Below are 27,576 nucleotides of genomic sequence, written 5' to 3' on the forward strand. Positions count from 1 at the left end.
TTTGATAGTGGGGCATGTTTTAAAAATAGAACTTTGGCTTTTTTTCTTTATTTTTAAATAAAATTATACAGTTCAAAACATAACGAACAGACCACTCACATCTCATTAAATCCACCCTCCAATACAACTATGCAACCGATCTGAATTGCTCAGGTTTTTCTTGCCTGTGCACTTTTAGGCACAAGTTCAATTCCAGTTCTCACTCCTGGGTGACTACAAGGCTGTTACGAACAGGGTGGATGTCCTCAGCTTCGCAGATCTTCTCTTTGCAGGTATCAAGACACTACAAAGGCAAGTGTGATTCATTACCTCCACTTGGTATGAGAAAAATAAGGCAGATTAAGTGATTTGTTTAAACTGGCAGAACCAAGACTTCTCTGACACCTGATTTTGCTCCTGCAGTTTAGAAACAAGGCAACTAACAATACAGAAACTCACACATTTCCAGGTGAGCTTCTAACAAGGCCTGTGCTGTAATGTAACTTGGTCAGTTATCTAGGCAGGAGAAACTTCTATGGAAATGGCATTCATAATATAGAACACGATTTCATACAGTTTTCCACACGTAAACTGCAGTATACAGGTGATCTATTTCATGCTTCCTATCTTTTTTTTTTTAATACACAATTTCCACAAGCTTGTTTGCGTGGGTGTTTTTTTGGGGCCACGGCTGTGGAGGAGGTGCTTTGGAGGCATTACATTCAGTGACATAATCACAGTATTAAGGGATCTGGACAACCTCCTTCCAAATTTATCTATGTCCAAATGAAATAAAGAAGCACAAACACTTTTAAGTTGAATATATAAATACCAAATCATTACTCTGCCCTAAATATTCGAGAAGCAACTTATAAAAGACATCAATAACTAAGAGTAAATTAATTTTCATTCTTTTTCATTTAAGGTGAAAAATCTGAAATTGCAGAGCTAATCAATTATCAGGATTAAAAAAAATAAAATAAAACTCATACTCAAGCTATCACCATGGCATTAAAAAAATGAGCATTTTGCTTGTGTGCACTGTCAAGGAGTTTGAAAGACATTCCCAAGCTAAAACCTTTCTTCATGGGAGGCTGATGTGTCCCATCTCAAATTGAAGTGTTAAAAGAAGTGGTTACTAAACAAATAGATGATATAGGCAGTAAAAAATCAGTGGAAACGGATGGTAATCACTCAGTTTTGAAGCAACTGAAGGGTGAAATAGCTAATCTAGTAACTACGGTGAATAACATCTCAGCAGCCTTGCCACCCAAAGACTCTGAAGTCGCAAATGCTTCAGAGCAGATATAGAGATCTACAGACTGAAACACCTCATGTCCATGCCATGCAACCTATAAGAACCTTTAACAAAAATATAGAAGTAAAGGGCACCTGGGTAGCTTTAACAGATTGGGACACTGCCAAAAAGATTTTGTAAAGGGAGGTTGTCTGTCTGTCACCTAACTATGGAAGTTCTTCAGAGGAAAAGTACATGGATAAGAGAGATTTGGTTGATAATCAAAGTCCACTTTGATTTCTAACAGACGATATAAAGGCATGTAGAACATGTCATCAAAGATTCTTATAAAAAAACTAAGCAGCTATGGGATTAACACACACAAAATCCAGTTAAAAGATAAAGTACAAGAGTAGAATACAATTCAGTTTTTCACTGTGGAAGAAATTCACTGGTAGAGTTGAACAAGGCTCTAGGAATAGTACAATCAACTTATTTGATACAAAGAAAAAAGAATGAACAGTAGGTGACACCTAATTTACTGAGGGTAATAAAGATGATGGCTTACTACAAAGAATCATGAAAAGACCTTCTGAAACTTGGTGATCAAAGACTAAATCATCAGGTGAAATTCAGCAGAATCAAATATAAATCCATGCACAGGGGATAAAACAAGCTTAATTTCACATCACAGTTACAGGCTTTGAGCTCATCACAGCTCCTTGGGAACAGGACCTTAAGACTACAATAGACAGTTCTATGAAGATGTCAGTTCAATACTCAGTAACAGTCAAAAGCTATTCACCATTATTAGCAATTACAAAAGGAAGAAAAACCACAACAGAGGTGATCATTGTAACACTTCCTATGTATGTGCTGGCTACAGTTTATACTGGGCAGTTTAAGTCTTCCAGTCTTCTCTGGTGTGAAAACATCTGAGCTATAAGTTGTAGGACACGAGAAAATATACTGGGAAACATCAGCGTACAGCTGCTCTACAATTGCTCATAGATGACATTGGAGACAGGTGATGGGCCAAACGGGCCTCTGATCTAGATGGAGCTGTGGTCTGCCCCAGTGTGCTTTCCTTGAGTAAAGGCAATACCATGAAATGCACTGGAGAACACCAAACACATCTCCTACCTGTGATATAACCATAGGTGTGCTCAGTTCACAAATATATTTCATCAGTTCAATCTGGATTCTAAGAGGAAAGTGCCATTCTTTCTTTTTAATTAGTTATCTCAAGTAAAGGTCCTCCCAGTGCTACGTTTCACTTGAACTACAGGTTTTCCTAATTTGCAAGGACATGGTGGATGAAGAAGAAATTAAATAAATTCACTGAAGAAAGAATTTTTAGAAACTTTTTCCATTGTTTCCTTAAGTAATGGCTCTCTAATGCCCCCAAGAAGACAGAGACAACACATTTGTCTTGTCACGTAAATTCCATCTCAGAAAACACAGGCGAAAAGCAGTTAAATTGGGTGAGAAAGTGGTAATATAAATATATTCACCACATAATGTTGCTAATCATACTGAGTTTGAAAACCAGTAATTTATTTGGTGTTACAGGATTCATATCATTTCTGTATACTGTCACTTACTATTCCACATTCACAGTGAAACAGCAAGACAACACAAACCTTGCAAGAAATCTAATTATCTCTACTTGCAATGGATTATTTTGAGGAATTTTAGAGCATTTTTCTGCCACAGGACAAAAAAGTTTTGCACAAAGTCAAGCTGTGCAAGAAAGCAATGGTTGCTGATCTGTGCTGTTTGCAGACACAGCATGTCTGCTGTGATTTGTCAAAACTTACTTTTCATTTTACAGATTGAGCAATACTGAGGCTTCGGTATTTTTGCCAGGCTCTTGCGCAACTATTGGGTTCCCTTCTCATCAGGGGAGACCAATCTTAACAGTTTCATGGCAAGTTACGTCTCAGATCCCTATGCAGCATCTCTGTAATTAGCCAGGCCAAATTATAATCCCAATGGAAACCACAGCTAATTAAATCCATATTATCTTTTAGCCGCAATGCAATAATCACGAAGTGGTTTTATACATGTATTTTCATTATTTTCAGATCTATTTTTCCAGATTCTTCATAGCTAGATACTATGACTTTTTAACCCTAGGGTGTGAAGGACAATAGAAAGTGAGTGTGTAGAGGTGCTGGGAGAAATCAACTTTAGTAACATCTCAGAGGAAAAACAATGTTTCTCCTTTTTTGATGTTTTAGCAGTTCTGACATACAAAGGCCACACAGCATGCACAGGTATCTTGGGCTTACAAAGGTCTGTTCCAAAGTGATGCTAGCCTTAAGGCCAAGCTCCACATGGCACCTGGTGCACACCCTTACAAGCTAAAGACACTTAAAACTTTTTTGGAAAATCTTCTCCACTCTTGATTCTGAATCTTAAGAAACTTTCTTAAAACTGTAATTTGTTACAGCTTAGCTGTGAACTTCTGTGTATTACAGGAAAGAAAGAAAAGCAAAAAGCAAAGCCTTTCTGTATTGAAGGCAAGACTAGTCACTAACCTAAAATAAATGAAACTGGAGGTTGAATCTTCAATTCAACTTACTCGATACTTGGATTCCTCACCAGCACAATTGAGAAATGAGTTATGATTGACAGTGATAATCTGTTAATTTCAGTTTATAACAAAATGCAAATCTACTTCTTTGAAGTTTTGTTTTACAGTTGTTTATAAACTGCTTGTTTGACACTTCTGTGTAAACTGAGAACTTCCAAACTACTACTGCTGTTACTTATTTAATTTATTATAATTTGGCTTTGATTTAGCAATCACATTAGGTAATCAGAAAATATAAAGTTAAGCTAGGTGCACAAGCACTATTCCTTCTTGACTACAGTTTTTGTTAAGTAGCAATAGCTTCATTTCTTTCAATAGGCCATAATCACATATAAAATATTTAGACAACTTATTGCTCTATACTGTTAGTTAGACAATAGCTACTCTTCTCATAAGCCTGATTAGTTCCCTCTGATTTAATCTTTGGTTTTCCCTCACGTCCCAGGGTACCTCTTGACTTGGTCAGAAGAGAGGGGAGACTTCTCTAGCAGCCTTTTGCTTCCATTGTCCCAAACTCTCATATCAGAAAGAACTGAAACAAAGTTATTCATGGTAACTCACTTAAAGAACATTTTGACAGTCTTCCTTTGGAAAGAATCTAGCAAATATCTATTATATCTACAAATCACCACATCAAAGGGCAAACAGATGAGGGATTTGTATGTCAAAGGTAAAGCCATTACTTCCCAACGTCATTTTTGTTATGTTTCACATTGATAATGAAATGTATCCTAGAATACCACTAATTATCTGATTTTACATGGCATGGCACACTTGCAGACTTCTAAGAACTTGCAACTACTGGAGCTGAACCTGTGCATATAAGTGCGTCTTCCTCTTGAATCAGAGCTCCAAGGTTCTTACCACTATGCTATTTCTCCTCCACAGCATTTTGTGCTGCTGACCCTGCCAAGGCCAGCGAGGCTGATCAAACTGTTCTTACAGAGTGCTGAAGGTAAACAATTTGAACAGGGAGATTCAGAGGGTGTGTCCACAGGAGCCTTGTAAAATGACCTCCATTTGTTTCTCCATAAGAGCACCTCTCATGGTTGCTGCCATGTTCCCCAACAAGTGGTCATTCCCTAGCACAAGCACCTTTACTCAGTAGTGTGTGTGGCACTCTCTCAATAATTCCCTTCTACTTCAGCAGTGAGGCCAGCTCAGCTGCAGCAGGGTCACAGTGACCTACAGGGTCACTGCAGCATAATTCTGATACAAGACCTTAAGTGCCCAATTTCTAGGGGCTTGAGCATCATAACTGTGCTGAGGGCCCCCTGTCCCTACCCAGTGTACAAAGACATCCACACAAGAGTGCATGGTGGTCCATGTGGTGGTCCAAAAATTCAGAATGCTCATTCTCCCAGGTCCTGCTGTTTAATGGAAAAAGGCAAAATTGTTTCAGACAGGGAAGCCAGAAGCCAGGTTTCCCCATCTTCCCCACATGCACACAAAGAAAATCAAGAGTATCCTATCACATCACCATACCATCTCCAGGCTTGCTTTAAAAGAAAGTGTCTCTAACTCACATCATATCATGCCCCTTTCTATGAAATGGCATTAAATAAAGCTGTGAGAATACATAATGGAATAGGCCCTTCCAGGACTGAGACAACCAGATGTGTCGTTTCTGACTCACTAGTAGGATTATTACATTGACAAACAGTAGTAGTGGACTTGCATGGAAACAGTTTATAGGTATTTCTAGAAAAGAAGAAAGCTGGGCAAAGGAGTTTTTTACCAGTATTTTCACTTTGGGATTTAGGCATCTCCGTGCCGAGTAATTCCTACATTACGTGCCCATGCAGTTTATTAGGTTCACCTCTGTTTGAACAGTTCATAGGGTTTGCATTAAGAGCAACAACAATGCTTTGAAAACAAACTGCACAACACACTTCTGTGTCTCCTCATCGATTTAATTTTCAGAATGAAGAAGAGTTCCTAAATAGAGCTGAGACATCTAGAGAGTACAGGCATCTCCCAGGTCAGAGGACAGCTGAGAAAGGACTTAATATCATCAGGAGAATATCAAACTTTCTAGTGCCCCTTGTACAGTACTACGTCACTTAGATTTTTTTGGCCTACCTGAAAGATTTTTGTTAATCCTCTGTAAATACATATGTGCCTTCCTGGAATGGAGATTTATGCATTTTTGAGCACTATTAAGAATGTCAAAAAAGAAATCTGAGTTTAGGAAGGAACAAAATATTTTAGGGTTTCAGCAATTACACTCACTGTAAATTTCAGCTGTGGCAGCAACGACCTTACTGCGCTGCTGTATGAGGCAAGGTTCAGAGTGGAAGGATAAAACTTCTTCTTGAGACATATTCTCCCTCAAAACTGTCTCCTGCAACATAGAGTATCTACATCACAGGGAGTTTCAGCGATATAATAGTTTGTCTGCCACATGTGCACATATGACAGCAAAAGCTGACACATATAGCTACAATGAATCACCAATTTAAAGCTTACTACAAACAACGCATCGTATGAAATCATTCATCCCCATAGCAGCCGCACCCAGTTCTGTTTAAGGAGACACCTTCAACGTCTCATTAGGTATATGTCATAGTGTAACAAGGGAGGGCCTGGAAGAAACTCTTGTCAGGATAACCCATATAGTTCAATCATAATTTGTGAGATGAGACAAGCCTTTCACACGTCACCACTGGAGGTTTTACAAACAATGGCAATTTTAACATAAGGAATGCATCACCTGTGACACACAAAGGATTTTACAACCCATCCTCAACTTCCATCTAACAGTTCCATACCTCAAAGCAATGCCAGGTTCTCTACAACGGCTGTCATGCAGTTTGCTGAACTTCTCACACATAATTATTTGATGTTTTTCAGAAAATTTGTTAACTGGATGCTCCTTCTCTCAGCCTCTCCTTTGTTTCCTCCTAGCCTGGCAGTAAGAACACATGGCAATGGCAACACTGAAAAGTTCTATCACAACTCCCCCATTTGCACTAGAGTTAGTTCCAGCATCTGCCAACGTGCCTTGAACAAGGTCCCATGTAGTAGACTATCAGGATCTCAACGTTAAAGACTTTTCCTTTTTGCAGACAACAATGTCTGAAGATGACTGCAGTTGCAAGACTGATTCTCTGCAGAACTCACCAAAGCCCTTATAGTCAAAAGGAATACATATCGTGGTAGCAGCAGACATCTGCATCTCCATGGCTTTCCTTTTATTATTTGCAAATTATCTAAGGTACAACTGTTTTAAAACAGTATATTCCTACCTATCTATTATTGTATGTATTCCATATCTAACTTCAGATGCAACATGGGGATTGGTATTTTAAAACAGGCATGACACGTACATTCTTTATACAAGCATTGGTTCTATACAAATACTGCTCTGCTACTTTACTTAATAAGAAATCAAACCTACTTGACACCTGTGCAAGATTTCTTTGCAAATCAGGTAAGAAATCGTATGTTCCAGAGTCCCTAATCCAACCCAATTTATTTAAACTGACCCATCATTCTTCTCCACTTCCAGTCCAGAAAGTAACCAAAGTTAACAAAGGGCTTTTGATCTAGTGACTGGTGTCTGGAAGCTAGAGATGATGCACAAGCGGTATACAAGTAGAAATAAGTGAACACTAAGCACAAAACCACCTCCTGCTCTTTCTTTCCAAATGCACAACATCCACAAACATACGTTCTCCAATTATAGCCAATTTCACCTTGACAGTAGACATTTCTATACTGTGGTCTGGCTGTAATATAAGCCTCACAGAGGTTCCTCAACTAGCTTTAAAGTAGTTGGGCCCACACAGAAATAACAGTGAAGCTGCCACAATAAAATACACAGAAGAAACTGGAAAAATACTGGAGGCTTAGGGCGTTAACCCATCAGCAGAGGATTAAATAGGATGACCAAGATAGTTGCTGCCCCCAGGTGACAGCCCCACCCCTACTGAAGGTGCCTTGTGCCTTCCAACGGTGCCAGTGAATGGCATAGAAATCTATTTGTAGACCAACCCAATTTATAGTCCAGCACTTTAAAGTAAACAAGGAGCACAGATTTACATAGCATTCAGCCATCAATGGTGGCAGGAAGGATGTGACACGGGCAAAAGAGATAGCACCTGAATTACCATCCCACTTAATCCATCATTAAACGCGCATGAAGACCGTGTGACCATGATGCCATAAAATTTACCACTCCTACTAAACTTAGTAGTGTTGCCCAAACCTCAGTCATCCCTGCAGCTTATATTCTCTTACTGTCCAATGTGACTGGAATTGCTCGCTCCAAATATGCCAGCAAACCAGCTTACGAGGGCAATACTCAGCAATAGCCAATTTTGTGTGAATATTGAATCTGCAGACACCATCACTGAAAGAAAATGACACACAATCATCCCAAGGACGTGTGTGTGAGATGCATCCCTAAACAGACTTACAACACACGATCAACTTAGTTCTTTTTTTGCTAATGGCTTTGTACCTAAGCCACAATGAAAATGTCAATTCCAAAAGGATATGGTGTTTACTAACATGATTTCTCTAGCTCAGGGCAAACCCAATTGAATTATGTCATAAACTGCAGGAACAATATGTATTTATACATCCAAGAAACAGCAGGAAAACACTGTAAACCAAATCCGACTGCTGCTTCTACACTAGGAGACAGCTTGCACAGACATCAAAGCTTGATAACAAGTGCTGTTCTTCAACACGGATAAATGCTGCTGTCTGCTACTCACATATCATCTGACAGTGACAAAAGTAAAATCTTGTCTTCCCCTACTTTTGTTCAAATTCCTGGCCAGTGAGCAGAACTCCTTACCCCTGGATATCATTCTGCCATTGCTGGGTTGGACTGGATAAACTGTACCTATTTCAGAATAGCACTGATCATAGAATCATAGAATCATAGAATGGTTAGGGTTGGAAGGGACCTCAAAGATCATCAAGTTCCAGCCCCCCTCCCACTAGAGCAGGTTGCTCAAGGCCCTATCCAGCCTGGCCTTGAACGCTTCCAGGGATGGGGCATCCACAACTTCCCTGGGCAACGTGTTCCAGTGTCTCACCACCCCCATAGTAAAAAATTTCTTCCTGAGATCTAATCTGAATCTTTTTTCTTCCAATTTAAAACCGTTTCCCCTTGTCCTGTCATTACCCTTCCTGGCAAAGAGTCCTTCTCCAGCTCTTCTATAGGCACCCTTCAGGTGTCCTGCAAAGGGGTGTTGTGGCAAAGGCAGCGTACTGGGGCCTGTCAAACTGAGTTCTGTTGCTGATTCCGATACAGAGTTCAGAGATGCCACACAAATTATTGGAGGAGGGCACTGCAGTCTAAATGAGAGAGAAGACAACAGAGAGTTGGGACACCAAACTGCAAACCCCAACTCTGCCACTCTCTCATTCAGATAACCTCTTATAGATTACAGTGCGTTGTGAATAAAGCTAACCTAAGGAGACCCCAGATGTGGCACACAACTCTTGTGCAACTCTTGAGCAGGTCACCTACATTTCCAGACATTGGTGTCTCACTTCCACGGGAAGATGTTTGAGTAAAACTCGTTACGCTATCTTGCAATTAGATGGTGTTCTTTAATGAACCCTGAATAAATTAACAAGGTTAGTGTCCTGAATTCCTTGAGTTGTGATCCCTTGAAATAGAATTATTCTTCCATACTACTAAGCATCTTACTACTACATCTTTAAGACAGAGAGGAGCCTTTGGTACAAGTAAAGACCAGTCATTTGAATACTTTAAAAAAAAGTTCTGCAAATACTGTAATGTCAACAACACATGAGGCCCACCAGCTTCCTGACACTGCTCCAAAAGAGATAAAGTACTAAGCGCGGTGAGGCTACCACAGGCAGAAGCTGTAGGGAAGCAGACTTAGCAGGGAGCAGCAGACTTAGCAGATCAGCTGGCCATGCACCACTAATCAAATTTCATCATCTACCAAAGGCAGAAAACAAGATGGAAGGAGAAATATGTTTGTTTTTCATTTCGTTTGCAGAAAGAAGAGGAAGAGAAAAGGACTTATAAGTATCTTGCTGTCACGAACAACCATACAGTTCATGCCTCTGGCATATGGGTCTTGCCCTAACCCATACAATGCACTCAATTCCAGGACTCCCAGACTGGCTTGCACTGCTACCACCATGTCCCACAGCAGCAGAAGAGGTTCTGCTAGTGGCAAGCAGCAGCTCCTGACTTTCTGTTGAGTCAAAAAGCAAATACAGGAAAAATGTGTTTCCAGCTTCATCCCTCAGTTGGATTGAACAGATTGTGGGATGTCTGATCCCAGCTCTCTGATCCTCAAGCTAATGCCAGGCTTTTGAGCTGAATTTGAAACCAGTGTACTTGTCCTTCCCACAATAAGTTTGAAATAAAACATCAAGAAACTTGATAAAGTCTTCCACTATTAAAGGTCTGTAGCCCTGTAAAATGACATATGGATCCTCCTCATCAACCAAGTACTACAGGTACTATTTAATTTTCCAGCACCATGAGCCCTCAGAGTGGTGAACAAACTGTACAGCTTTGGACATGGTACCTCAAGCAGGAGGAGAACCAACTGGAGAAAGTCAAGAAAAGATGCAGAGATCCAAGAAACAGGACTCCCAAAGGAAGACTAAACTAGGATTTCTGAACCAAAAAAGGGAGGATGGGTTTTCTCAGATACATTAAAGGCCATTTGAAGAAGGAAGACCATAGGTCTGTTCTCCCTATCTGTGGAGACAGGAGAAGTTACGGGCTTAAGTGCAGCAAGGTACATGGACATTAGTAATACTGTCTAATAGTAAGATAAGGAACCACAAGGAATAGACCAGATAAGGAGGTTGTGGAGTCCTCATTATTTAAGGCATATTTAAAACATCCAACATAAATACCAGTGATCCCACTATAGGGCAAAGGGAAGAATGAATGATGATTCAGATCAGAATATGATCTCTGGAGGACTCTTCTAACACTTTTCTCCATGGTACTTTGGGAAATGAGTATAAGCACATCCAAGCAGGCTGCTAATGCAAGGTGTGTATCTACAAAATAAATCTAGCAAAGCTTGCCTAGTCTTCCCAGGAAACCTCCTACTTAACCTGCCATGGAACCCTAGACCCATATACCTGCAGTTCCAAAAACACCCTTCCCAACCCATCTGTCTCCCACAGACCCACAAAGCTCTTGGCTCAAAGTTGTAGAGTGATGCAATGATGATTGATTCTCAATACGAGATGCACAGGGTGAAAGATCTAGTAAGTAATCCTGAAGCTAAGCACCCAAAAATGACAAAAGCAGACATCAGACAGATTAAGTAGCATGTAGAAACCAGAGCCGGCAACTCATCAGTTGCAAAACCAGCAGTGTTGGGTCACAAAGCATCAACCACAGGCTGAATATCACTCAAAAATGCACCACAGACCATCAACGGATTTCAGAACCTGCAGAACACGACAGTCAATGGTGTTCTCAAGAAGAAACCGTTTTTCAGAATCTTAAATTCATCTTTCCCATTTAGAATGCCCCAGTCTTTCTTCATTCACATCATGGAGTGTTTTGATTCTTAATAGTAGCAACCAAAATATTACCCCAGAACAAACTCATCACTCTCCTGTGCTAAGAAATAGCACAACATTTGGAGAACTGGCTTTGGCACTGGTGATTATCAACTCACACAAAGGGCAAGTAGCTTCTCCATATCTTATTTATTTATCTGGATCTTCTAAAAATGAATTTATATTTACCATGGTCCAAAAGACCATTATAATAACAAATGGTATGTGTATCCCCATAGGAGCCTTTTTCAGGCTTCTCTGGGTGTGGTACATCTTGAAGTGTAAAATATACAAATTTAAGAGCGAAAACCTCTCCAGGGTGGTCTACAAAGACCAAGAAAACCTACATCAAGTGCAGTGGTGGATGCTGATGCTGAGCCATTGCAGAGATAACAAAAAATATTACTCATTTCTATTGCTAAAGTATCCTATTCCTTTGACTATTGAAAACACAGTAAAACTAGTGCACTGACTCAATGACAAATGCTTGTTTCATAATTAGGGTGGAGCATGCAAGCAACTATAAAGGTTGCCCCAATCTGCGACTCTCACTTCTGCTGGATACATTTGAAAGCTCTGGATTATCAGTGAGGTAAGCCTAACCTAAATATACTGGGTATTTCAAACCTAACCTTTGAACCTAACTTAAAATATTTTTTTTTCTTGGGAGAGTTGATCCAGTTTTACAGGAAGAAAAAAACCCACCATCGCTTCCCCCCCCCCTCTTTTTTATGTAGGTTAAGTATTAATAATTTCAAATGGTTCGTAAAAGAATGAACAGGGTGTCAGATGCATTTAAAAATTCTGATGCACAGGATTGTTATTTTCTGCTTTGCTTCCAGTTATTCTTCGAGACAACATCTGAGAAACATGGAACATTTACTCAATGACAACCTTCTGAAGTATTTTACCCAGTACGCTTTAATGGAGGGTAGCACCAGTGCACTGTCCATTGGTGGGCTGAAAAACCTACTTCAGAACCAATTTTCACAGTATCTGAAGGTAAGTTTCACTCATTATGTTCACTGTGTTTCCTATGAAATGTATAGGAAAAAGGAAATACAGGCAATGATGTGGCAAGGCAGATTACTGTGCCCAAATGTTTTCACTGACTCCATAAATAATCCTTAAATAAGGGTTAGCTTATAAAACTTCACTCATATTAATGAACAGTAACTCCAAACAGATATCTGAGTAGGGAGTTTATGATAAAGCTCTGTGCAAAAACCTAAGAAGCTGTTTTGTTTGGGTTTTTTATGTAAACCAAATTTCACCTACAATATTGCATCTGAGTCTTATAAAGTATTTTTTGTTTCAGTCTAAACAATACATCTTGAATCTAGAAAATATATAGAAAAATCTATAAACCAAATAGATTAGTGGGACAAATTTAAAAGTAAGAGACATGACCCAACTTCTATCTAGATTAAGTTCCCACCAACACAAAATAAAAGGTTTGTTATTCCAGACAGATGCCAAGTAAAGAAAAGAGCTGCCACCAAGCTAGAGAGAGAAATACCCATTTCCTGTAGCTGGAAAAAGCTAGATTGCAATTTCATAAGTATTATCTGCCAAACCTTTCTTGAACTGCATTAGGACTCAATTTGGATTCTTTTGCTAAATGAATCCTTAGATGCTGTGTTTTGGATAGCTGACAAAAGTAATTTTTGCGAGTGGTCTGAAAGAACTTGCAACCTCAAAAATCCAGTATTTTGAGAACTACAGTAATCCAATTTAGTAATTTCATTAACATGAAGTGGCTAATTAAAAAAAAATCTAATAAAAACCAAAGGTTTTTTCCCTTAAAAAACATCAGAAATTAATTGCCTCAGAAATGAATTGCCAAGAATTTATAGGAAATGTGATGGAAAATTGAGAAATATAATACTTCTTATATTAGCTGGAGACAATTTGGCACCATACTAATTTTCCCAGATATGTGGAAATGGAAGCTTTCAGGAAAAGCAATAGCTATGTTTTCTGTCTGGATATCAAACATTTTCAAGTATCTACTCTGTTTGCAGAACTATATGGCACCTTAATAAATCAACATAAAAGCAGGACAGGACATTACAAAACATGCATACACATAAAGTATGAAGAAAAAAACATTTTAAAAATGTAAATTATAAATCAAAAATGTTTTTATATTATTTAACTAGCCTGATCAGGGATGTTACCAGAATACTCACTGCATCAGGATGTTACATGTGCTCTTATCAGATACGACAAATAGAAGGAGCCACTAATCTAAACTAGATGTAATACATTAGCAAGAAATTTCCAACAGTATTCCTAGTAAAGAGAGAAAAAGCTGAAGGAAAGAGACTCTCAGGTCCTGGTCAAAAGCCTAAAAAAAGTAGCGACACGTTTTCAAATAGTGTATGCAGACCCCAAATTAGTATCTAATAAAGCAGTAGGTGGTATGCGTATTAATTTTTATCAGTGACTATGTACATGCTGTAGCTATTCCATCTGCTCCATTTCCTAAATTCCAGATTTACCCACAGGAATGAAGTAACCTGCCTGAGTAATACTTGATACTTCTAAAATGGTTATCATATCTTGGTTAACATTTTTGGCAGGCAATAGCAGGCACTGTATTTCTAGTTTAACCAGTAAAACTGGTAAATACAACATTATCAGTAACATCTTCAAGTAATACTGACTGTTATTGACTGCATCACTTGCTGGCAATATTCCTTGTAGGAAAAGGCAATCTATTGGCATGGCAATCTATTTATTTTATTCTTTCTTTTTTCTCTTAATTCTTTTGTTATAAAAACAGGATTCATTCTCACTTGACAACGTAATTAAATCATTGGACAAAAATAACGATGGAAGCGTCAGCTTTGATGAGTTTGTGATGCTTATAAAAAAGATAACTGGTACAGGACAGTAAGGCATCTGCAAGAATGAATATCACTGCTTTGAAGGAGAACAGCCCGGCGTTCATGCGTATTATACCTACATTTAAACCCACAGATTTGTTATGAATTTAAAACGTACAGAATAAAGATTTGACATAAAACAAAGTATATCTTGTATTGTGTTTCCTGCGTGTTCGCTAGCCACACCTTCCAGACAAGGCGTGTCACAATTAGTTCAGAACTACCCGTTTCTATTTCACGCTACATTTGAGAAAGTGTCATTTAACAAGCCCTGCTTTACCTGAGCTATTATTTTGACTTCTAGAGCAATTCAAATCAAACGATTTCTAAAACATACAAAAGGAAAGATGCATCATCCCATCTGAGGAATGTCCTCTAGTGCATATTGTCCAATTCTTCTCCCAGTTCAGTTTCATCATTCACAAAATTCAACACTCCATGCACTAAAAAGTTCATGTACTTTTTTTTACATGTATGTACTTTTTTAATTATGACTCTTGTAAATGGGAATACCTAAGCATATTCTGAGTGAGGAATAAGGAACTGAGTGATTGCCATTACAAATAAAACATTCATTACATTTATCTGGTGCAGTTTTAGCCTTTTAATTGCACAATTCCCTGTGACATACGTATTTTCCCACATGTAATTCATGGGCATTACTATTTACTTTAAGAGGAAATTAGTGAAAAAGGAGAGAAATGAGGAAAATGGAAATTGTGAAAAAAAAAATTGATTCAGTGGATTAGATATTAGTCCTACTAGAGAATTCTGGAATTTTGGACTAAATTTTAACACCAACATCATCCATTATCCTGGCAAATCAGTTAGATCTCAGAGTTACTTAAAGACTCAACTTAAAGCCTATCAAGTGCATCCAAGATCCCACAGTACAGTGGTTCCCATCCCCGAATTTCCCCTCCATTAAATGAGGAATAAAAAACTCCACACCAGTGATGCATTAATTGCAGCCTCAAAAATGATGACATTTAAACATGATATGAATGTTCTAACAGACTCCTGGGCCATTTTTTTACACAAACCCTTCAGTTGTTAAAAGATATTATGCTTGTTGGAAGAAAAGAAAATCATAATATTTATTACTTTTTTCTGGTTTAGGAAAAAAAATATTGTAAATTTTCAATATGCTTTGATTTCAAAACTAAATAGACTCCACACATATTTGCTTACTAAGCTACGTTAGCTATTTTACACACATCAGTAAAACCACAGAATTTTAAGAGATGCTTTTGCATAAGTGGGACATACGTTCCTTTTCACTTCTTAGACAACCTTGGAATTTTTTTAATTCAATCAGGTTACTGACATCCTACTGAATAGGAAAAGTGGACATAAAGAAATAAACATGTTATAAGAGTGTCACCTACTGGCAAAATCTATTTCTGCACAATTTTTTGAATTCATAGAAAATGCACCTATTTTTACCCAGTGCAATATCTAAAGTTTCATGATCCTACACAAGATGCAATAGATCATAAAGAACAATGGTCACAATTAAAAGAAGCTTTTTTAAATTTTAAAAAAAAATTGTTTCTGGAAAGAGATGTGGTTTTTTCTAGAACAGTATTAGATATAGTTGTAATAAAGTTGAGAGAGAACATAATTAAAAGGCTCATCCAAATAAAAAAAAATCTAAGTTTAATAGTAGAGGAAGACTAGGGAAATGGAACAAAACAAATAACTCTTTTGCCATCCAATAAATCCAGTTCATTAGCAGTTCACAGACGATACAGTTTCCCTTTAAAGGAGCTCATTTTAAAACTATCATTCGCAACAGAAAGCTCATACTAAGCACTACTCAAGCAAATGCATTACTTTTCCGAACAGCTATCTTCCTGCAAAGAACAATAACAATTTACCTATCATTATTATCCAAAAGGCTAGAAAGTCAAGCAGAAAGCCTAAGAAAACATAACGGAAATGTGACCTGCAAATAATCAACGTAAGATTGGCTGCGATCAGTGTTCATGTACCTCCCACACTTTCCATACTGAAGTCAAACCTATGCTAAAGAAGCATTGAAGCCAAAACCTTAAGGTGGTATTTTGATAGTGTAAATGGTATGGTCTGGTGAATACAGGTAACTGCCATACCAGAGGTCTTTTTTTTTTTTTTTGATTCAGAGTACACATTTTTAATTTAAGCCTAAATGAAAATATCTAATAGCAACTTCAAATCTCTCAAACGCAGCTTATAAATCACAGCTTATTAATATTTTCACATTCTAGGTCTCATTTTCTTTAAGTTTTCAACACAGAGATATTCAGCTTTAGGAATATTTTCTTCCCCTACAGTATTTTCAAAACACAACTTTGGTTGTTTCACATCATTAAGTCATTAACTTCCATTTTTGGTATGAAGAGACTACTATTTTTTCCAAGGTATTTGATATCTTTACAATACTTGCAGTCATTTACATGCCAATATAATTGATATCGATATTCCAGCAAACAAGCAATACAGGGTTATCCAGGGTTTCTCTCCTATGTAAAATTACTCCTGTGTGCTTTTGCAGAACCCAGGTTCAGCAACATTGTTGCAATGACAGTCAGCAGAAATAGGTGAAATGATAAAATGAAACAGATATTCAGCATTGCAGCCAACTCCCTGCATTTGCTTGTGCATTCGTTTTTGTTCAAAACAGAACAAGCCACCATTGCCTCATCATATAAAAGCCTTTTACAACTGTCAAACTTTTTACTAATGCAGACAACGCTCTTCAATAGTGCAACAACTAGTGCTATTTTAACTGAGAGACAGTTGCCAGTAACATCATTTCTCATTATTTCAGAGACCTGTTTTTCCTTTGGAAGCCTAATTCTGAGTGATGATTACTTAACAAGCTCAGGTTTTATTTCCAATAAAAAAAGGTTCACATTTCCATAGATGCAGACAACAGGAAAGCAAAGGAGACCAAGATATTTTGTATGCACTTTAGATGAAACTATCAACTTAGGTGAGTACAGTTCTGCATATTCAAATGTGTAGCAAATTAAGAAGGGATGTAAGCGGCTGCATAGTTTATGGTTGCCCCTGAGCTCCTCTGCCAAACTACATTTTTGAACTTCTGTCTTTTTTCCTTTTTCTTAAAAATAAAAAGAAATAGAACTACTGCCTCACCAGTGCCTTTCTTCTCCCTTTTCAGTTTCCAAAGGAGCAGGAACCAAAAGAAAAGTACACTTTGGTCCTAAGTTAGTGCTCAGTTGAACCTCACAGTGGCATCACAAGATATTATCAGTGCTGATATGGTGTTTCCAATTAACTTTCTTGGACAATGAAACGTCTACATCAGGTAGTTCACAAGCTTCACCAATCTGCTTCTCTTCCTATCATTTTTATTGATTTGTTATTATATAGAATATCTAAACAGTTTTTAGCACAAGATGGCCTCTGCTAAGACAGATTATTTAGCAGTTATAATTATTGATAGTGCAAATTTTCCCCTTGGAATGATTTACATCTGTTTCTCACCCAGAATTGAGATGTCAAAGATCAGATTAAGATGCTGAAATATGACTGGTAATAACCAATTTCAGAAACTTAATGTAGCTCAGAACAAAGGAATATCCATTATATGTACTGTAAGCACACTGCTTCAATTGTAAACACTGTATTAATCTCCTGTGACACGTAACATTAACTGCATTATTTTCTTAATTTTACGTCCACATAATTTTCTCTTTAATATATATATCTTACTTGCCCTTGAATGCAAACTGCAAATCACTCAGTTCATTACTTGTGGAATAAAATTTTGTCCTAGATGTATTGTACTAATACACACTCCAATTTCTGTAATAGAAGAAACTGCTGGTAGGGCTGCAGCAGACAAACATCCATGTTCCTGACCAGTTAAGTGTGGAGCTCTGCACTGGCGCCAGCTATTCTGAACTTAGAATAATGGTCGAGGGAGGTAATTCTGCCCCTCTGCTCCACTCTGGTGTGACCCCACCTGGAATACTGCATCCAGCCCCGGGGCCCTCAACATAAGAAGGACATGGACCTGTTGGAGCGAGTCCAGCGGAGGGCCACGGAGATGATTCTACCATTCCACAGTTCTACCATTGGCATATGATACAGAGAACCCTGTCACATCTACAGAATTGAAATTTTTCTCTAAAGGAGGACTGTGAGATGCATAGGAAAGCATGGGTGTAATAGTTATTTATACTATTTATATAAAAGAAAACCAAGAATTTTTCAACAGCTTTCCCTATAATCCTTATCTTGTTATATAAATTTGTATTTTTATAATAGCTTTGTGCTACACTTTCTAGCTTCCCTTTATATTTTATTCTCTAGTAAAGCCAACCTAATCATTTTTGTCTACTCCTAGAATCAGTCTACAGCAAAGGAAACTATTAGAAAAATTACAAAAATAAAGCTAAGGCAAATCACAGAAGGCAAGGGACTATGAAAAGAAAACACGTTTTTAAACAACATCAATAGGGACAGCAGACATCTCTTCTAGCATGTAAAAATATATATAGACCTTTACTCTCCCTTTTTAACAAAAAGATTTATGCTCACAAAACATATGCAGAAAAAAATCAGTACTTACAACGGGGTTTTTTGTGTCTGGGTCAAATTCTGTAGAATTTGCATCTGAAACAGGAGTTCAAAACAAACACAGTACATTTCCATTGTTCTACCTGCACTATAGACTCATCATAGCAGTTCTGAGGCATTTTAGGGCTTGTCTGCATTTAAGCTACCATCTTGTATATTGAAACACATACTGCTCCATTTTTGAAGCAACCACAGGAAGCATATGACCTCAGTCACACACATTCCCTTTCCTACCTCCAAAAACCTTTTCCTTTCCGCTCTTAGTGGTAGAAATTAATTGGTGAGCTAAATCTCTTCAGACTGCTACTGCAATGGCTACGGTTTGGCTACTACAACTAATGAAAGCAAGTGAGAAAACCGCTTCTCACTTTTTACTCCTCACCACGTGCACACTCCAGGAAGAGACTAGAGAGGTGAACTGTAAGCATGCTTTCTCCTACCCTCCTTAGATCAAGAAGCAAGTTTCAAGCAATCTGCATAATAAGAATTCCTAATGCCTTGTACATAAAGGAAGCACAGGGTGCTTAGCTGAAAACGATCATGTTGCATCAGCTAAGTACCTAATGATCATAGGATCTATACAACAGTTCTAATAATAGATACATATTTCACATAGAGAATAAAATTTCTTCTAAGCAATCATACTCACACTAGCATACTGAGCTCACCTTTCCAATTCAAACAGTTTCTTGCAAATTCCACAACTGCTAATTGCATTCCCAGGCAAACTCCTAGAACAGAAAACAAAACCTCCAGAATTTAACAGGACAAAGAGTAGGACTGACAAAGTACTTGCTGTTCTGTCTTAAACTTGACTGCTCAGAAATCTTGGTACCCAGTGTACATACACAGACTTACCCAAAATGTAAAGCAAAAAAGGCTACTCAACGTAAAACTCACTCTTCAAAACTTGGCACAATGTAACTACATGTGGCACAATTATGTGCTTTTAAGCCCTTTTTTTCCTCCCATCTATTGTACCAATAAATAAAAAAAAAAAAGACAAACAGAAGCTGAGAGCCTGCATGTATCCAGATTAAAATTTTGCTTTGGCAACTAGTCACAATAGTCACTTATAAAATTGTAAGAAATGTGGAGTAGGAACCAAAGCTTCAGAGGCACTTACACAAACAGCACTTAACTGATAGGCCAGATGGCATCTTTAGACTTTGCCATAATAAAATATACCAGTAAATCAACAAAAATTCTTTAATATAGTAAGTGTGTCCAAAGACACCTATGTTCTCTGCACACTGATTAATATCTGTAATGATGCTGGTTTAACTACAATGTGAAGCAAAGACTCTCCACATAAAATGTGAATACAGCAAATAAAACCTTTGGAATAGAGATGGTCTTTTTCTTCCTTCCTTATATAGCAGATGTAGTACATGACTATGACTCTGGGCATTACTTACAAGGCAAATATTCACAGCACACATACTCCCCTAAGACAAGATCCTTCCCTAGTGTGCACTTGTCGTTTTTTTTTAAATTGAATCAATTAGCTTGCTGTACACCTCCAAACCACAATAATTTCTGAGTCTAATGATCTTACCAAGAAAAGGTTTTTTCTTTGTCCTTGCCCAAGAGATAGCTTGGAGTTTGCCTTCTGTTCCCCTAATTCCGAAGCCTCCTGGGACCAGAATGCCACTGTAATGAATGACAGCCATACATAAAGTAACCAACATGTAGAATCAAGCCAGTAAAGGAAGTCCATACAAATTGAAGAAAGACATTTTAGGTTATAACAAAGCAAGCACAATGTACAAAAGGCATATTTTGTATGACCACGCAGAATACACAGAATTTAACTCTAAATTTGGAGATTTGTCTCATCTACCCACCCCAATTGTCATCTGACCAACCTCGTGCTTCACAGAAATTCCTACTGCTTAAATACATATTGCATAAAAAAACTAGCTACATATTCACTACTCTAGGATCTTAACACAAAAACTTCATGTCTAGTAAGTAATACTGAAGGAATGAATGCATTTTGTCAATAAACAACATATCTTTACAAATACAAATTGAAATACCGTCAATTATTCTTAACAGAGACGTTTTCTGAGTCACCAGCATTTATTAAGCTTTTATCTAACTACCTTTCACTATGATGCACGCTTACAAAGAAAAATCTTTGACAACTGACCTGCGTTGTAAGGAAAGTCTAGCTATCAAAAAAAAAAATGGCAAAAAAGGCAAAAAATCCCAAACAACCAACTGCAACTTGTCTAAAGAGATTAAAGCATAGTTTGAGGATTTAGGTTGATACTGTAATTTGCTATGTCTGAGGCTTGTCACCAACCATGCACATCTACCCCTATACGTATGTAACAAAAGTTTGGATGCACTGAGAAATTACTTACTGAAGTATTTTTCATCACATGAAATAAATACCCCAGGCTGCATTTGGGATATAGAATACCCAACGCCACTTACTCTGCTTTGCACAGTTTCTGCCACGCCTGGTGATATTTCACTGAGTTCTCCACTTCTGTAGAATGTTCAAGTTCTGTTGAATCTATATACTGATAAAAAAATATGCAATAAAATAGTCATTTCTTCCACAGAAAAGAGCAGCATACACTATATAACAAACTTTTAATAGCATTAGGACAAACCTATTAGAGTTTCAAGTTAATTTCCCAATAAACCCATAAAAACTTCACTGAAGATGCAGAATTTGGCCTAGTTGCAGTAATCCATGCACCTCCCTTTGCACGTAGCTTCCAAGCTCTGTCTGCCTCCAGTCTCATTTTGCTACCCTCCAGGTAAGGAGACTTGGTAGAATCTCCATAGCTCTGTACCCAGGTTTTCTTCCTATGGAAATCTGAGCAGCAGTCAAGGGCTGGTGCTGACCTTACCCTTATCTCATCCAAATGAGATGTGGCCAGTCTGTTCACTTTCCTAGCTTTTGTGTGCCACAGCTTATCTAATCTTATCACGGACTGGATAAACCTGCCTTGTCTAGCCTGTGAGAAAGGCATTCCTGGGGACTGACGTGAAACCATCGGCTGTAGAGAGGGAGGCAGACTCATTATGTACGTCCTACTAGAAATAACAGAATCACAGAATGATAGGTGATAGGGGCTTGGAAGGGGCCTCTGGAGATCATCTAGTCCAACCTCCCTGCCAAAGCAGGTCCACCAAGAGCAGGTTGCACAGGAACATGTCCAGGAAGGTTTTGAATGTCTCCAGAGACAAAGATTCCACCACCTCTCTGAGCAGCCTGTTCCAGTGCTCTGCCACCCTCAAAGTAAAGAAGTTCCTCATGTTTAGATGGAACTTATTATGTTCAAGTTTGCGCCCATTACCTCTTGTTCTGTCACTGGGCAACACTGACAAAAGACTGGCCTCTTCCTCTTGACACCCACCCTTGAAGTATTTATAAGCGTTGATCAGACCCCCCTCAGTTTTCTCTTCTCCAGGCTAAAAAGATCCAAGTCCCTCAGCTTTTCCTTGTAAGAGAGAGGTTCTAGTCCCCTAATCACCTCTGTAGCCCTTTGCTGTACCCTCTCCAGGAGTTCCCTGTCCTTCTTGAACTGGGGAGCCCAGAACTGGACACAGTACTCCAGATGTGGCCTCACCAGGGCAAAGTAGAGGGGGACAATGACCTCCCTCAACCTGCTGGCCACGCTCTTTTTGGTGCACTGCAGGATGCCATGGGCCTTCTTGGCCACAAGGGCACATTGCTGGCTCATGGTCATCCTGTTGTCCACCAGGACTCCTAGGTCTTTTCCTTAGAGCTGCCTTCCAGCAGGTCAGCCCCCAACCTGTACTGGTGCAGGGGGTTATTTCTCCCCAGGTGCAGCACCCTACACTTGCCCTTGTTGAATTTCATCAGGTTCCTCTCTGCCCAACACTCCAGCCTGTCCAGGTCTCACAGTATGGCAGCACAGCCTTCTGGTGTTTTGTATCACCAGCAAACTTGCTGAGGGTACACTCCATCCCTTCATCCAGGTCATTGATGAATATATTGAAGAGGAATGGACCCAATACTGACCCCTGGGGAACACTACTTGTTAAGGACCTCCAAATAGATTCTGTGCCACTAATCACGACACTCTGAGCTCTGTCTTTCAGTCAGTTTTCAATCCACCTCACTGTCCATTCATCTAACCTGTACTTCCAAAGCTTACCTATGAGGATGTTGTGGGAGACTGTGTCAAAACCCTTGCTGAAATCAAGGTAGACAACATCCACCACACTCCCCTCATCTCTCCATCCAGTCATGCCATTGTAGAATGCTATCAGGTTAGTCAGACATGATTTCCCCTTGGTGAATCCATGTTGACTACTTCTGATAGCTTTCTTTTCCTCCATATGCTCTGAGATGGCACCCAAAACGAGCTGTTACATTGTCTTTCCAGGGTCTGACCAGCCTGTAGCTTCCCAGGTTCTCCTTCTTGCCCTTTCTGAAGACTCAGATAACATTGGCTTTCCTCCAGTCCTCCAGCATCCGGCCTGGTCTCCAGAACCTTTCAAAGATGATGGAAAGCAGCCCAGCAATGACTTCTGCCACCTCCCTCAGCACTTGTGGGTGCATCCCATCGGGACCCACAGACTTGCGGATATCCAGTTTACTTAACTGTTCTCTAACTTGATCTTCCTCAACCAAGGGGAAGTCTTCCTTTGTCCAGAATTTCTCTGTTACCTCTGAAGTCTGGGACTCCTGAGGGCTGGCCTGAGCAGTAAAGACTGAAGCAAAGAAGGCATTCAGCAATTCCACCTTCTCTGCATCCCCTTGTCTCCACAGGACTCGTCTCATTCAACAGTGGGCCCACATTTTCTCTAGTTTTTCTTTTGCCTCCAATATACTTGAAAAAAAAACCCCTTTCTTGTTGATTGACATCCTTTGCCATACTGCATTAGAATCTCTACTGCCATTAACAAGTACTGTAGAATGCTATCAGGTTAGTCAGACATGATTTCCCCTTGGTGAATCCATGTTGACTACTTCTGATAGCTTTCTTTTCCTCCATATGCTCTGAGATGGCACCCAAAACGAGCTGTTACATTGTCTTTCCAGGGTCTGACCAGCCTGTAGCTTCCCAGGTTCTCCTTCTTGCCCTTTCTGAAGACTCAGATAACATTGGCTTTCCTCCAGTCCTCCAGCATCCGGCCTGGTCTCCAGAACCTTTCAAAGATGATGGAAAGCAGCCCAGCAATGACTTCTGCCACCTCCCTCAGCACTTGTGGGTGCATCCCATCGGGACCCACAGACTTGCGGATATCCAGTTTACTTAACTGTTCTCTAACTTGATCTTCCTCAACCAAGGGGAAGTCTTCCTTTGTCCAGAATTTCTCTGTTACCTCTGAAGTCTGGGACTCCTGAGGGCTGGCCTGAGCAGTAAAGACTGAAGCAAAGAAGGCATTCAGCAATTCCACCTTCTCTGCATCCCCTTGTCTCCACAGGACTCGTCTCATTCAACAGTGGGCCCACATTTTCTCTAGTTTTTCTTTTGCCTCCAATATACTTGAAAAAAAAACCCCTTTCTTGTTGATTGACATCCTTTGCCATACTGCATTAGAATCTCTACTGCCATTAACAAGTACAGCTCCTGAGGTACCTCTAGAGCAAATGAGTGAGGCTGCTATATACTGCACTTGGGACACAAAACACGAGAGTTTGATTCTTGGTTTTGTCAGTCTTTTTCTCAGGATAACGTAATTAATAACATGCTGCTGTAGAGTCCATCCCCCATAAAAACAAAATCATCTGAAATGACAGAATTCCTCTGTGTGCAGAGGAGTGAAACCAACAAGATGATTGCTAAAAGTTTTACAGATAGGACTGTGTTCTAGCAAACATTTTCTACTTTTTCCATGCTCCAGAAGTCATCAACATAGAACAGAAAAATAACTTCTTATGAATGTTGTTATTCTATACTAGTAGGATGCTATCGGATAAACTAAAAGGACACTTTATCATGCTGGGAGGTTGGAAAGAGAAACTAATTACAGCTGAAGTTAATTGTGGTTTCCTTGCCAAACATATTGAGCCAGCATATTTATCACCTCAAGCAGCATCAACATTTCATCATTCAGATATAGGGATTGTAGGTTATGAGCTGGGTGCCACATGCAATATTAAGCAGCTCCTTGAGAACACAGGATTATATGGAGAGCCCTTGGACAAAAACACTGAAAAGGAGGTTAGCACATGCAGGTAAATACACTAGGAGCCCTTGTCTGTTAACATTTCAGCGCTGTGCTGGAGCTCCAGTAATCATCAATTTACATGCTTGTTAATGCAAAAGCTCCACTGAACTGAAGACTAGCTGCACACAAAGCTAACCACGCATTTGCAGACTTGGCGCCTTTCACTTTGTTGCTAAAAGCAAAGTTATTTTACATATAATAAAAATTTCTCACTGCATAGCTGACAGTATAAAAGAGTATTTAGAGTGACTGAATCATGTAGGTTGGAAAGGGCTTTGGGAGGTCTCTAGCCCAACCACCTGCTCAAAGCAGGTCAAATTAGAGCAGGTTGCTCAGGGCCACTTCCAGTCAAGATATGAAAATCTCCAGGGACTAACTCTGGCTGTTCCCACTTTCTTGGTTTTTGTGCACACAGAAACAACTTTGTGGAGTATTTGCCACATAATCTTCCCAGGGAATGAGGTGAGGGTAACTACCTGCCATTTCCCTAGATCCCCCTTTTTGCCTTTTTTGAAGATTGGTGTGACATTTGCCCTTTTCTAGTCATAAAGAACTTCCCCAGTTGCCACGACCTTTCAAGCTGATGGAACACTGGCTTCACAATGACACCTCAGCTCCCTCAGGATGCATTTGTCTGGTCTCATGGACTTGCGTATGTCCAATTGGTCTGGGTACTTTGCAACTGTATGTGTATGTATATCATGGAAGAAAACTTATCGTGGAAGAAATCTTATCTGTTTCCTACAAATAGATTTATTTTCTTTTTTTTTCCCTCCATGATACCTCCTCAAGGCCCTTTCCTTTCAAGGGAAAGGAGAGAGCTTAAGCCTTAAAAACATACACTATTTCTTCCCTAAGATGAGTTTCTGATGGTTGGTTTGGGGTGGTTTTTTTTTTTTTATATTTTCCCTGATACCTACCAATTGGCATCTTAGGCACCTAAACACATACAGTTTACTTGAATTCTGCTAAGTCTTTGTAATTTCAGAGATACTTTTTAGCAGTGAACACTATATATAAGTTACTTAGTATGTAGAAATATATTTCCTCTTATTAAACGTGAAGTTTAATATGAAGTTTAATATTAAACGTGAAGTGTTTTCTTAAGTTGTTCCCTAGCTGCTTTACATGATAGGTAGCAACCAGATCTTTGTTTCTATACTATTCATCATTTGGCATACCTCACAGAGGACAAGAGTAGAAGGACGATAAGATCAGCTTCTGAGCTTTTTCCTTTTCTCATGATAGGAAGTGCCTCTTCCCCCTCCCCAGACACTAAATCAACCCACTTCTCTTAGTAAAGAACCCCTACAGAAAAAAATAGTTCAGATTTGCTTTTGTTTGTGCATCTCTGCATGCCTCCCCTACTTGAAAAGGTTCTGGGATGAAATCAACAATGAGAAGCAAAAGATGAAGGATTTGCAGCTGATTGATGTGCTTGACGAGGGGCAGAATGATGCTGTGAGAAAACAACAGGGTGATTTCAAAGCCCACAGCAGCGCCAGCCATGGTGAAAAGTACGTGCTACATCACCACAAGCTGCTGCAACTGCTTCACCATCTGATTAATAGACCATCAGAACCAAGCAGCGATGGGAGGGTAGAAAACATGATTGTGTTATGTTGGTACAGGGCTAGTCACCTTCTCCACCAAGTCACTGAAAAGAAAACACCTGAGGTGATAAATTCCTGGTAACCAGTGTTCTACAACAGAAGTATGTTACCAGAAACTCATACCCAGTTGACTGAGGGTGGGCAAAACCTTGGAAGGGGACATAGCCAGGACAGCTGACCGAAACTGACCAAATGGATATTCCATACCATATGACATCTACTCAGCAACAAAAGCTGAGAAAAGGAGGGGGGACATTCATTATTACCACGTTTGTATTCCAGAGCAACCACTACATGTACTGAAGCCCTGCTTCCCAGGAAGTGGCTGAAAATCAGCTGCTGATGGGAAGCAGAGAATAAATCTTTCATTTTCCTTCACTTCTGCACATGGGCCTTTGCTTTTGCTTTATTACAGTGCCTTTATCCAGACTCAAGAATGATTGTAGGGAATTTCTGTTTTAATTGCAGTGGAGGGACGAGGGGTGCATTGTATGTAAATTGTCCACTTTCTTTCAGTGTTGTGATGATATTGCTTTGATGGCAGTGCAGGGAATTACTTTTGTTGATGTGAATGAATATTGCAAGGATTGTGTAGCGAATGTGAATTTTAATGATACTACTTAAATATGTGATTCACAGAGGTGAGGGGCGGAATGTATCCAGTTTGCATGGCAAGCGTTTGGTAGCAGGGGAGGCTACAGGGGTGGCTTCTGTGAGAAGCTGCTAGAAGCTTCCTCCATTTCTGACAGAGCCAATGCCAGCTGACTCCAAGATGGACCTGCTGCTGGCCAAGGCTGAGCCCATCAGCGATAGTGGTATCACCTGTGTGATAATGTATTTAAGAAGGGGGGGAAAAAAAGCCTGTTGCAGAACAGTAGCTGGGAGAGAGGAGTTAGAATATGTGAGAGAAACAACTCTGCAGACACCAAGGTCATTGAAAAAGGAGGGGGAGGAGGAGCTTCAGGCCCA

General features: G+C 39.3%; 2 protein-coding genes across 3 annotated transcripts in view; one reads left to right on the forward strand and one right to left on the reverse strand.

Moving 5' to 3' along the window:
- CTPS2 (CTP synthase 2) overlaps positions 1–27,576 on the reverse strand; it is a 76,372-nt gene that overhangs the window by 30,243 nt on the left and 18,553 nt on the right. For both annotated transcript variants that reach the window (XM_014960286.1, XM_014960285.1), the window contains exons 10-13: positions 21,272–21,360; positions 20,385–20,479; positions 19,495–19,557; positions 18,819–18,862 (exon numbers count right to left, since the gene is read on the reverse strand). In XM_014960286.1, the coding sequence (XP_014815772.1) occupies positions 18,819–18,862; positions 19,495–19,557; positions 20,385–20,479; positions 21,272–21,360 (291 nt within the window). The remainder of the gene's footprint in view (positions 1–18,818; positions 18,863–19,494; positions 19,558–20,384; positions 20,480–21,271; positions 21,361–27,576) is intronic.
- On the forward strand, positions 11,902–14,382 carry S100G (S100 calcium binding protein G). Its single transcript, XM_014960288.1, has 3 exons — positions 11,902–11,937; positions 12,188–12,347; positions 14,134–14,382. Exons 2-3 carry the CDS (start codon positions 12,216–12,218, stop codon positions 14,245–14,247), a joined length of 246 nt encoding a protein of 81 aa, XP_014815774.1. The 5' UTR covers positions 11,902–11,937; positions 12,188–12,215; the 3' UTR covers positions 14,248–14,382.

This window comes from Calidris pugnax, unplaced genomic scaffold (assembly GCF_001431845.1).
Source record: "Calidris pugnax isolate Ruff unplaced genomic scaffold, ASM143184v1 scaffold188, whole genome shotgun sequence".
Lineage (NCBI taxonomy): Eukaryota > Metazoa > Chordata > Aves > Charadriiformes > Scolopacidae > Calidris > Calidris pugnax.